Raw genomic sequence first — 13,381 nt, 5'->3', positions numbered from 1 at the left:
ATCAAGCATGGAATTTGTTCAAATGGCATAAAAGCATAGAAAGTCATAACACATTTCATAACATGTATAAAAGTCAAGCACTATAAGCATACATTTAAATTGTGTCTTAGGTTTCCTAGGTTTTCCTTTCTTTATCTCATAGCATATGTTTGGCCGAAACCTTCCAAGTCTTTAAACTAGGTTTTAGGTGGCCTAAAGTATGGAAAACCTAAACAAGTTTTATGGCAAAAACATCAAAGGAACTATACATATAAGTTTGGTTCACAAACAAGCTAGGACCCTTGTGGTCATAATTATCATATATCATGCAACCAATTTTCCTATACTCTAATTAAGCATGGGAGCATCAAACAACTTTCATATCTTATTGTCATGGAGGTTTTGAGCATGTTAAAAAAAATCTGTTTAAGCTATTCTAAACCATCCACCTTACCATGGCTGAAACATTAAAAGTGATGTTCATGAGTTTCTATCAACATACAAGCATGCAACTCTTTAAGAAACTCTATATTCTATCATATAAACATGGTGAGTTTAAATTCAAAGTCTTCCTAACCCTAAACCCTTCCTTGGCCGAAACTTGTGAGTGGGGTACTTTTGGTTCCAAGTAACCTTCAAGTATGAAAACATTAATGGATCCTTAACCATTTATTTAGAGGGTTTTGTGCAAGTTAGGTAAACAAATAAATTCCCTAGCCCTTATAAAACCTTTTTGGCCGAAACTCTAGGGTTAGGTACATCTCTAATCCAGCATCACATATATATAAAAATATGAGAGGAAACCTTCTTACAAAGCATAGAAAAATTATCATGAATCAAGGCTTATATTAAATATTCCTAGGATCAACAAGTCCTTTCTTTGGTCGAATTTTAACAACTTTGTTTCTAGGTTTTAAAATCCTCATAAAATCCAAAAACACATTAAAACCACTTGTACCATAGGTGAGGGGATACTCACTTCCTTTTCGCTTGTGGTTCTAAAGTGTGGTGATGGAAGAAAGGGTCTCTTCTTCTTGTTCTCCTCCTTTGATTTCCCTTGGTAGCCTTCATTGTATCCTAGGAGGAACCTTGTTTTGGGGGCCAAAAATGGAGGAGAGGGGGCTGAGGCTCTCGGTGGTGGAGAGGAGAGAATGAGAGAAATGAGAGAAAAATAAAATCTTCTCTTTACATGCTCCCTTTTATGTTAAGGGGGAAGAGGTAGCAAAATTGGTTTTTGCTTTCCTTCTCCCTTAGCCCTTTTTTTTTTATTTATTTATTTGTTCTCATCATTCATGATGAAACAAGGGGGAATGAATCCCCTTAATTGTCCTCTTTAAGTCACGGCAAAGGGAGAGGAAGAGGGAGAGAAAAGAAGGAAGGCAAGTTGCTCTTTTCTTGCTTTCTTTTGGCTAGCTTTTACTCTCATCCTTATCATGAGTTTCCCTCCTTTGCTATCAATATATCATTCCTATCCCAACTGGTTATTACCCATTAATCCTATCATTTACATCATGAGAGGTTCAAGGTTCAATCCTTGACCACTCCCTATTTTTATTTCTTTTTATTTCTTTTTGGTTCAACATTCTACTAATATTTTTCTATGGCAAATTCATCATTCTCATATTTATCTTAAAAGCTTAGTGGGTGTTACAATCGTGCCATATGCCACCACATTCCCCTTATTCTTCAGAGCCAAATGACATCTTTTCCCCTGAACAATAAGATATTATGTTTTAATATCTAAAGCTAGGAAACAAATTTAATGTACCAAATATAATATAAAACCTCATTGAATGAACTGTCGCATTCAAAAACTTCCACATCATCTTCCAATCTTTGAACTACCATGTGCGATGACTTGTTAGATGCTACACGTTCAGAAACTCGATCACTTGTTTCTGGCATAAATCGAGCAAGAAGAGCCTTGAGTTTTTCAACTTCAGCTTTCAAACTCTTTGTTTCCTCTGCTTGCTCTTTGTAGTTTTCAGCCAAAGCCTTTGACACCAACTCCCTCTTCTTCCTTGGAGTTTTGAAGTAGACTTGGGGCTTCACAAATCCCCCTACACCTCTAACCCTGCCGTAATGTTCTTGACTCCCTAATGCAGTAGTTAATACGTCATTGCTTCCAGAAGATATGAACTCTCCCCTCTTTTTCTTGTCCAACAAATCGTCCTAAAAATATGGAGGTAACATTAAATATCCAATGAAGACACTTTTTTCACTTATTATGAATGAACTTGAAATAAAACTAAAATAATACAATTTTTTCAGCAACTTCAGCAGTCTCTGTATTTGTGATGTTTCTGGATTTGTCCTCACGGGCCTTACGCCAAAGTAATGACCTATCAACTTCCTCATCCTCCCTGAATATTTTTTTCTTCCTCTACAATTCCAAAAATGATCATTTAAAACATGACGTACTACATGAAAAGCATAATATAATGTTCCATGGATTACCAATTCAGTCTCCAAGCCAATGTAACCTTTGCGAGACATTTTGTGATGATACTTGCAATGGCTCGTCCGTTCCTTTTGTTTTTCATGAGTGACCTATATCACGTAAAAAAAAGTAAATTTATAGAAGAATTGCTAGAATTTAAAAATAATCGGATGGAGTATGATGAACTTATTATATATATTCCTGATGTACATAAACTTATTATATATATTCCTGCTGTACATAACTTCATTTTGTTAATTAAATGCCCTAAATGTTTTAAATCTTGGTGCATATAATAATTTAAATATAACATGATAATATCAAGTACCTCCCAAGATGGATGTAGCCTCTCATCGACAAAAGATTTCCAAATTGCAGATGGGATCTGATACTGCTCCGGTGGTGACCTCAGTTTTTCAGGATTATCTTTATATGGTCAGACAAACCTACTGTTGAGTTTGTTTTTGAAGTCTCTCCATTTCTGGCCTGCTGAACTCATCACTGCCGCCTCACTTTGAGGTGCTAAGTCGAAGACATTCTGTAACACATAGCAGTAATTGCTATCAGTTTGTATATTGAAAAAATCACAATGAAAAATAAACATAAGCAATCTCATAAGGAAGTGTATTATTGGATTATACTCACCGATATTTCTTCCCACACTTTCTGTTTCATGTTCTCTGGAAGAGTGGGCCATGACTTTATGTTAATTGGCACCATGGATCTAACAACAGAGCCTATGAAAGATTGTAGTGCCTTCCCATTTTCATTGTACACAGGTCGTCCCATGTCATCATATTCAATCATCGACTTTTTTCCCCATCTTGCAGCAGCAATAAGTCTGCACATTGATGTAGGCCCCCGAGTCTTCTTCTGCCCAGTAATAGAAGGTTCTTCTATTTCAGTCTCTCCTCGTAGCTCTGCAGCAGCTAACCCATCAGCATCTTGGTGTAGTTCGGTGTCCTCAACTACACGTGGCTTATCATATTTTCCTATTTTTCGCTATTTTTTAGGACGCATTTTTCTTTTCCCTGCATATAGGAAAATAAATGATGAGATAACGGTATATAAAGTCTGCAGTGACAATATAATAAAAGAAGACATGATACAAATAATAACATTAACACATACGAACAAGTAAAAATAATACTAGTAAAAACAATAAATATTAATGCAGATGACATAAAAGTGGAAAACATCATATTTTCTTGTTTGTTACAAAGAAACCCTCTTTAGAAGATCTAAAGTATCCTTCACGTGTAGGAATACAATGAATATCAACATTATCAATTGGTCGAGCTTCGGGAATTCTGGTCCAAAGATCCTCTTCTCCCTCGTAACATCTATTTGGAACTCGAAGCACTATTGACCACCCTTTGTTCAGTGGGTCAGCAACATAAAATACTTGTCTAACTTGACTTGCAAGCACAAATTCATCCTTCTGGTGGCCTCGTTTGTTCAGATTAACTAAGTTGAAGCCACATTCATCATTGTATTGTATTCCTTTGTCATTTGATACCCATGCGCACTTGAAAAGAGGAACTTGAAATTGATGATAGTCTAGTTCCCGTATCTCTTCAATAACTCCATAAAAAGTCAAATTCTCTAACACGGGATTCTTATCTTTAGCACTACAAGCAAGCATCGTGTTGGCAAGTAGAGAAACACCACTGTTTTGACAAACTTTCTCATCATCACGCTCTTTTGTTTGGTATAAATTGCCATTTATGACATAGCTATCACACTTTAAGACTCTCACACGTGGTCCATGGGCCAGCCATCTCAATGACGATGTCATTCCACCATTGCAACTATCGATTTTTGCAGCCACTTGACATGCATTCCTATTAATTAGAGTGATCAAAACAATGATTAACAAATATTGTATGTTAGCATCTTCTACATCACCTTTGCACGAAACCAGTCAATGAACCTCTTATTATGAGCATCTTGTATCCACCTTGCATCTTTCTATTTCTTGGGAAACATTGTCTTCAAGAAGGATTTGTGTTCACTGAAGAAGTAAAGTTCTAAAGTTTTATTTTCATGAATACATATGGACTTCCAAGTACATATAATTATTAGTTATGCAGTACACTTACATAATGTATGGAGATATTTCTTCTATATTTTCTAGAACAGTCAAGTGTGCTTGTTGGAGATCAATTTGTTGGACGATGATTGATGAATTGCTTGCTGAGAATCCAGGAATGCTTGCGTATGGGTCACGTAGTGATTTAGGGACCCCAACAGGATCAAGGTCATTGAGATATTCTGAACAAAATTCAACTGCTTCTTCTGTTGCATATCTCCGAACAATGCATCCTTCCGGATATTTTCGATTGCCTACGTAACTTTTCAACACCTTCATGCATCTTTCAAATGGGTACATCCATCTGAAGTAGACTGGTCCACATAATTGGACTTCACGAACAAGATGAACTGTTAAGTGGAGCATGATATCGAAGAAAGAAGGGGGGAAATACTGCTCCAATAAGCAGAGTGTAATGATCAAGTCAGATTGCAGCTTATCTAACTTGGCTACATCGATAATCTTGCAACAAATATCTTTGAAGATGAAGCATAATCTTATGACAACATATCTAATATATTTTGGCAGAGAATTACGTATGACTATTGGCAGGAAGTGTTGCATTATAACATGAGAATCATGTGATTTCAAGCTACTCAGCTTCATCTCATCCATGCAGCAAGATTCTTCATGTTTGATAAGAAACCTTCCGGAACTTTTATATCCATTAATGACCTACATACTTGTAATCTCTCATTTTTTGAGAATGAGCATGCTGCAGGAGGTAGATATGTTCTTTTCTCACCAATTTTAGGAGCCAATTGAGGCCTAATTCCCATCTGAACCATGTCCAACCTAGCTGCCACATTATCCTTGGTTTTTCCCTTGATGTTCATCAAAGTATTAATCAGAGACTCGAAAACATTTTTCTCAATGTGCATAACATCGAGACAATGCCTAACATGTAGGTATTTCCAGTATGGAAGATTGAAAAAAATTGACTTCTTCTTCCAACATTTACTGAAATTTGTAGCTCCAACATACTTTTCTTCTTCAATGTCTTCCACAATATTCTCCTTTGCTTTTTTCCTTATTTTTCCCTTCACACTTGTTTTCTTTCCGAACTCACATGTTATGTCTGAAAGCTTGTCAAACAACTTAATTCCAGATAATGGCCTACCTGCTTCACCAAGTTCCTCCATGCCATTAAACTCCTTTATTTGCATCCGATATGGATGAAATCGTGGTAGGAATCGTCTATGCCCAGCAAATGACATTTTCTTCCCATTTTGTAAGTGCTTTGCATAAGTATCCTCACCACATATTGGGCATCCGTAATAACCATGTGTAGTACATCCACTAAGGTTACCATATGCAGGAAAGTCGTTGAAGGTCCATAAAAGAACTACTTTAAGAGTGAAAACCTCCCTTCGATAAGCATCATAAACTCCATCAACTCCTTCCCACAACAGCTGCAAATCATCAACCAGAACCTCAAGGTAGACGTCGATATCGTTTCCAGGCTGTTTCGGTCCTGAAATGAGCATCATTAGCATGATGAATTTCCTTTTCATGCACATGTCTGGAGGCAAATTATATGTGGCCAGCATGATTGGCCAGCAGCTGTAGCGACTACGAAGATTGCTGTGAGGATTAATTCCATCGGCTACAAGTGCCAGGCGAATATTTCTTGCCTCACTTCCAAAGTCGGGCCACATATGATCCACCAATTTCCATGACGGTGAATCAACTGGATGGCGTAACTGATCAACAACTCTTGTGCTATCTGCATGCGATGTTAAATTTCTGGAAGTTTCTAAAGATTTAAACATGCGCTTAAATCTTGGTATGGGAGGGAAATACCAAACCACTTTGGCAGGAACACCTTTCTTCTCAACATTTTTCTTAGTTAGCTTCCATCTTGATAAGCCACATTTCGGGCAGCTTACGCAGTCTTTATATTGTTTCCTATAAAGGATGCAATCATTGTAACAAACATGAATTTTTTCATGACTCAAAGCCAAACAACTCAACGTTTTCTTTGCTTCATAAATTGACGATGGCAGATTGTGGTTATCTGGCAGCATGTCCCCAAAATCTGCTAGTAGATCTGAAAATAGAGCATCACTCATCTCATGCCTTGCTTTGGTATTGTATTGTTTTACAAGTGCACTCAACTTTGTGTAACGTTTGCATCCCTTATACAGTGGCTTCTCTGCTTCCTCCAAAAACTTCATAAATGCTTCTGGATTTTCTATATGGTTATCATACGTTGCCTCACACAAATTAACAGTTTCAAAATCATCATGTCAATTATCAGTTGGCTCTTGGTTGACAGTCGAATTTAATCTATCCTTCTCCGCAGCCTCGCCATGCCAAATCCAATTCAAATAATTTTTACTGAAACCATTGAAGTAAAGATGCTCCCGAATCCACATAACTGCTCCCTTTTTAAGATTCATACATTTGCAACAAGGACAATGAATTAAATTGGGGTCGATATGTGGATTCTGCAAACAACTTCTAATGAATTGTTCCACACCCTCCTCATACTCTTTGGACCTCCTATCTAAGTAAATCTAGGATTTATCCATTATAGTACAATAGAATCCCAAGAAACTTCTTCAGAATTATCGTGCTAAAATTATTTACCGCTAGCTCAATGTCTTCTTTGATCAAAACCTGAAGATACTACATATATGTTAAGCAAAAGTTAGAGTAAGACTGCAAAAAGGTAGTCAAATTCATATCGAGCACAGTTCCGTATTTTATACTCATTCCAACAGCTGTCAATATTTTATACTCATCATGAAGAAAAATAATGCGTGTTTTGTACAATATGTGGATATATAAAGAACGAAAGCATGGGATGACTCATAAATCTCATGAAGTATAGTCAGTGCTCAATAAAAATCTATATTTGTGCAGCTGAAATGCATTCTTCTACATCAAAAACCAACAATTTTAATTGGTATAAACTTTCACAACAGAAATCGATCCCACAATACATGATCCACAACAACAAACCAAATAAAGAACAACCAAAATCAGAAGTATCTACTCCAAGAAAGCATCATGAATCAACCCTTTAGGTAATGACCTCATAAACATAGACTGAAAAAAAAAGCAAAAAAAATTCCAAACACTTGTCTTTGTTGGAAGAATAGAACCAAACCTACAACAAATTGGAGACCGTCTAAAACATAATTTTCAAAATAAAGGAGGAGAAAAAGAAGAAGAATAAGAAAAAGAAATTGAAGGAAAGAAACCTGGACCTCAGCCTTCCGCCAGCTCTGTCAAATTGAAAACATACGATATATCTCAAACACTTGCAACCTAAACCCTGCGTAAGAAATTTCAAGTTGCCAAACCTTATTTTTTGCTAACTGCTGCAAACCTTCGTCTCTGTTGCCTAAGACTCCAAATCGGAAGCCCTAACGAGGGGGAACGGAGAGGACTGAAATGAAGGGGAAGGAAGAGGAGGTCCAACAACTCAATTTCGGAAAAGGAGCATCGGAAACCCTAACGAGGGGGAACGGAGAGGACTGAAACGAAGGGGAAGGAAGAGGAGGTCCAACAACTCAATTTCGGAAGAGGAGGGAACGAAGGAAGCCCTAACCCAAGAAAACAAAAGGAAGTGGAGGGAACGAAGGTCTATAGAAAAAGTCAGAGTCTCTTTGTAAAAATAAAAGTTAACTCTTGTACTATTACTTCGGAGTAAACACTAAAAAATGTATTCACGACGTTACTACTTCGGTATTTAACAAATTTCTGAAGTAATAGCTTATTTCAGTTTAAAGCGAAGCCCATGTTTTTAAATCTGCGATGTCTATAGTTGTATATACTTCGTCGGTTTTTACAGCGAAGTTGCTTATACACTTTTACTTCATATATTTAAATTGCCGAAGTAAATTATGGCGAAGTAAAAAGTCATTTTTCACATAGTGGGCCCCTTCCCCCCTTTTTATATTAGTTTCCCAACAGAAAATTATGGAAAGAGTTTTATAAAAAATTAGACTCATTCCTATTTCCTTTTAATTTTTTCTTTTTCTTTCCTTTTAATTAATCAATCCTAAATTGATTTATTAATTAAACAACTATTTGTTGATGTTTAATTATTTGACCGGCCCATTGCTTGGGCACCAAGCAAGGTGGCCGGCCACTTATTAAAAGGGAAAGAAATTTTTTTATAAAATTTAAAAGAAGAAAACTTCTAATAAAATTTTACAAACTCTCTTTTTTTTCTAATGTGGATATTAAAAGGAAAGTTTTAAAATTTAAAACCAAGTTTTAAAATTTAAAACATCTCTAATAATATTTCTTTTTAAAAGAAAGTTTTATAAATTTTACAACTCTCTTTTAAAACCTTGTGGCCTAATTTAAATTAGGAAAATTTTATAAATTTTTAAAATCTCTCTTTTTACAAATTGTAAATATCTGAGGAAATTTAAAAATTCTAAAATAACCTTTCTAATTAAAATATTACGGTCGACCCCCTTGCCCAAGGCAAGGGCCGGCCACTTCTAGAGAATATATGGCCGGCCATTGCTTGGTCACCAAGCAATGAACCGACCCCTTCTTGGACACCAAGATAGGCTTTTCTTTGGATATACTTGAGTCTTTATTGAGGCTACAACAGGGACCTAGAGGAGAAATTGGTTTTGACCTTCCGATGAGCTTGAGTATCCCGTGCTCGCCCTGAACACACAACTCAAGTTCATCGATAATAACTCATTCCACTAGAGAGTTGTTACCGCACTACCGCACCAATCCCAAATTACATTATGGGCTCCTTCTTATCATGAGTGTGCTAGTCTCCCTATGTTTAAGATTACGAATGTCCACTAATTAAGTGAGTTACTGACAACTCATTTAATTAATATCTAGCTCCAAGAGTAGTACCACCCAACTTTATTGTCATGTTGGACTAGGTCCACCTGCAGGGTTTAACATGGCAATACTTATGAGCTCCTCTTGGGGACATTCTCAACCTAGATAACTAGGACATAGATTCCTTCTATAATCAACAACACATACTATAAGTAATATCATTTCCCAACTTATCGGGCATATTGATTTATCGAGCTAAACCTCACCCTTTGATAGGTCAAAGAAATAAATACTAAATATACATGCTTGTTATTATATTAGGATTAAGAGCACACACTTGCATAATAACTAAGGTCTAGTTCTATTACAAAGTCAATACAAAAGAACTTACCTAAATGACCCTACTCAATACACTTAAAGTGTATCAGTGTAATTTATTAGTCAAGATAAACTAATACTTAATTACACTACGTCTATTCTGATGGTTTGTTCCTTTCCATCTTAGTCGTGAGCAACTGTTTATAATTTATAGAGAACCGATAACATGATCTTCTAAGTGTGACTCCACACTCCATGTTATCTACTATATAAATTAATGTAACAATTACATTTAACAAATAAATGTAAACATTTGACCAATGTGATTCTTTATTTCAAAATAAATGTGTACAAAAGCTAAACTTTTAAGTATACACTCCAACAATCTCCCACTTTTACTAAAAGTCTAAGCTGCCATATCTGTTGCCATACATCTGATTCCCATCCCCTCCACATGCCGATCAAAAGCTTTCGCCGGAAGGGCCTTAGTGAAAGGATCTGCCAGGTTATCTGCTAATGCTATCTTGGCGACGACAACTTCTCCTCGCTTGACGATGTCTCGTATCTAGTGGTACTTGCGCTCTATATGTTTACTTGCCTTATGAGCTCGTGGTTCCTTCGAGTTTGCAACTGCTCCACTATTATCACAATAAATTGTGACAATCTTAGGCTAACTAGGAATCACATCTAAGTCCATTAGAAAGTTCCTGAGCCATACAGCTTCTTTGGCTGCCTCAGAGGCTGCCACATACTCAACTTCCATGGTTGAGTCTGAGACGCATTTCTGCTTAACACTCCTCCATGCAATGGCTCCACCTCCTAAAGTAAACACATAGCCTGATGTAGACTTATTGTTGTCCCTATCTGATTGGAAGTCCGAATCCGTGTAACCCACAGGGAGTAAATCGTCTGCTTGGTAAACTAGCATATAATCTCTAGTCCTTCTCAGGTACTTTAATATTTGCTTTACTGCAGTCCAATGTCCTTGTCCAGGGTTACTTTGATATCTACTAACCATGCCCATGGCAAAACAGATATCAGGTCTCGTACACAACATTGCATACATAAGGCTTCCTATAACCGAAGCATAAGGAACTGCCTTCATGTCCTCAATCTCTTTTGATGTTTTTGGAGACATCTCTTTAGATAAGGCTACTCCATGCCTAAAATGTAAGAAACCTTTCTTGGAGTTTTGCATGCTAAAACGAGCAAGGATTGTATCTATATATAAAGCTTGGGATAGGCACAATATTCTTTTCTTGCGATCCCTTATAACTTTGATCCCAAGGATGTGTGCACATTCTCCTAAGTCCTTCATATCAAATTGTTTGGACAATCATATCCTTACGTCTGATAATACCTTGACATTGTTGCCAATTAACAAAATATCATTTACGTATAGTACAAGAAATACCACCATGTTTCCATTACACTTCTTGTATACACAAGACTTATCCGGACACAGAATAAATCCATATGACTGGATTACTTCATTAAACTGGATGTTCCAAGATCTTGAAGCTTGCTTCAGTCCATAAATGGACCGATTAAGCTTGCACACTAGATGCTCTTTGCCCTTTTCAATGAACCCTTATGGTTGCTTCATATGGATGTTTTCTTCAAGACTTCCATTAAGGAAAGCTGTCTTGACATCCATTTGCCAAATCTCATAATCCATATGAGCGGCAAAGGATAAGAGTATCCGGATAGACTTAAGCATAGCTACCGGCGAAAAGGTCTCCTCATAATAGATTCCCTCTTTCTGAGTGTACCCCTTCGCAACAAGCCTTGCTTTGAAGGTTTCTACCTTCCCATCTGTTCCTCTTTTCCTTTTATAGATCCACTTGCATCCAATGGCTTTTACACCATCAGGTGGTTCTATAAGCTCTCAGACCTTATTAGAATACATAGATTCTATTTCGGAATTCATTGCCTTTTGCCAATATACTGTATCTATATCTTGGAGTGCTTCATCATATGTCCAAGGATCTGGTTCATGTTTGTCTGGGATCATGTCCGAAGACTCACCCAAAAACATGAATCTCTCGGGCTGCCTTATAACCCTCCCACTACGACGAGGCACTGTCTGTGGTTGTGTATCATGTGTGACACATGTTGCAGTCTCTTGTGGTACTTTATCTTGTACTGTTGGTACTGAAGTAGACGTGTCCTCTCTAAGTTCTTTTAGAACAATTTTACTACTGGGCTTGTGATCCATTATATAGTCTTCTTCTAAAAACTGGGCATTGGTGCTAACAATGACCTTCTGGTCTTTAGGACTATAAAATAAATCGCCTTTCGTTTCTCTAGGATACCCCACAAACATACGAACTTCTGTACGAGATTCTAACTTATCAGCATCTTGTTTCAGCACATGTGCTGGACTACCCCAAATCCGAATATGTCTTAGACTGGGCTTCCGCCCATTCCATATTTCTGTGGGAGTAGAAGATACTGATTTAGAAGGTACTAAGTTCAGAATGTGCGCTGCTGTTTCCAGAGCGTATCCCAAAACGAATTTGGTAATTCTGAATAACTCATCATCGATCTAACCATCTCCATAAGAGTCCTATTCCTTCGTTCTACCACACCATTCTGTTGGGGTGTACCAGGTGCGGATAATTGGGATTGAATCTCGGCCTCTGATAAGTAATTCCTAAACTCTCCTAAGAGGTATTCGCCACCACGATCAGACCGTAGTGTCTTGATACTTTTACCTAAACATTTCTCCACATCATCCTTGTACTCTTTGAACTTATCAAAGCACTCAGAGTTACGGTGCATTAGGTAAATGTATCCATATCTTGAATAATCATCTATAAAAGAGACAAAATATTCAAAGCCACCTCTAGCCTGGATAGACATAGGACCACACAAATCAGAATGAACCAATTCTAACGCTTCTTTGGCTCTATACCCCTTAGTCTTAAAAGGTCTCTTGGTCATCTTACCTTCCAAGCAGGATTCACACGAAAGTTTTCCAACTCTAATGGACCCAAGAGTCCATCGGCTACAAGCCTTTGAATCGTACTTAAGTTAATATGACCAAGCCTTAGATGCCAAAGATGTGTTTGGTTCATTTCCGAAGGTTCTTTTCTCTTATTAGAGTTAGAAGATGTGTTATTAATTTCCATATTTTTCTTTGTGGGAGAAATTAGATTTAAAGTATATAAATTGCCAACCAATGCACCAAAATAGATAATCACTTTATTTCTCTTTATAACCACATTGTTACTAAAGGAAACTAAATATCCATCCAAATACAGTTTTGAAACTGAAATTAAATTCTTTCTAAAACTGGGTACATAAAGACAATTCCTTAAAACCAATTTCCTATTCCTATCAAATGATAAGTAGACGTCTCCCACTGCAACAACCGCTACCTTAGTAGCATTGCCCATGTAGACAGTTATCTCTCTATCAAATAGTCGTCGGGTTTCCTGGAACCCCTGCAAAGAATTGCAGACATGATCAGTGGCTCCCGTATCTACATACCAGGTGCTGGTAGATAACACCGCTAAACATGTTTCAACTACTAGAGTATGAGATATACCTTTATTGTTCTGTTTCCTACGAGGAAAGTCCGCCTTCCAATGTCCAGTCTGCTTGCAAGTAAAGCACTTGCCCTTCGGCTTCTTTATTCCAGCTTTTTGTCCTGCACCTTGAGGTTTATTCACCTTCATTGCTGAGCCATTTTGTTTCTTCTTCTTCTTGCCTTTCGGCTTAGAAGTAGAACCATTTTCAGCATTGTGAATTTGAGAATGTTGACGAAACAACCCTTC

The 13,381-nt window shown here is 37.1% G+C and overlaps 1 protein-coding gene across 1 annotated transcript; it reads right to left on the bottom strand.

Moving 5' to 3' along the window:
* Positions 1-3,617: 3,617 nt before the first annotated feature.
* On the bottom strand, positions 3,618-6,688 carry LOC122011054. The gene is made up of 5 exons (XM_042567496.1): positions 5,558-6,688; positions 5,195-5,335; positions 4,522-4,904; positions 4,328-4,411; positions 3,618-4,263 (listed from the first exon to the last, which is right to left on the bottom strand). The coding sequence occupies exons 1-5, from the start codon at positions 6,686-6,688 to the stop codon at positions 3,618-3,620; spliced, it is 2,385 nt and encodes a 794-aa protein (XP_042423430.1).
* Between the last annotated feature and the right edge of the window lie 6,693 nt (positions 6,689-13,381).

This window comes from Zingiber officinale, chromosome 8A, assembly GCF_018446385.1.
Source record: "Zingiber officinale cultivar Zhangliang chromosome 8A, Zo_v1.1, whole genome shotgun sequence".
In the NCBI taxonomy this organism is placed as follows: Eukaryota; Viridiplantae; Streptophyta; class Magnoliopsida; order Zingiberales; family Zingiberaceae; genus Zingiber; species Zingiber officinale.
Note: the sequence above shows the minus strand (reverse complement) of the source record. Positions and strands in the feature narration are given on the sequence as shown.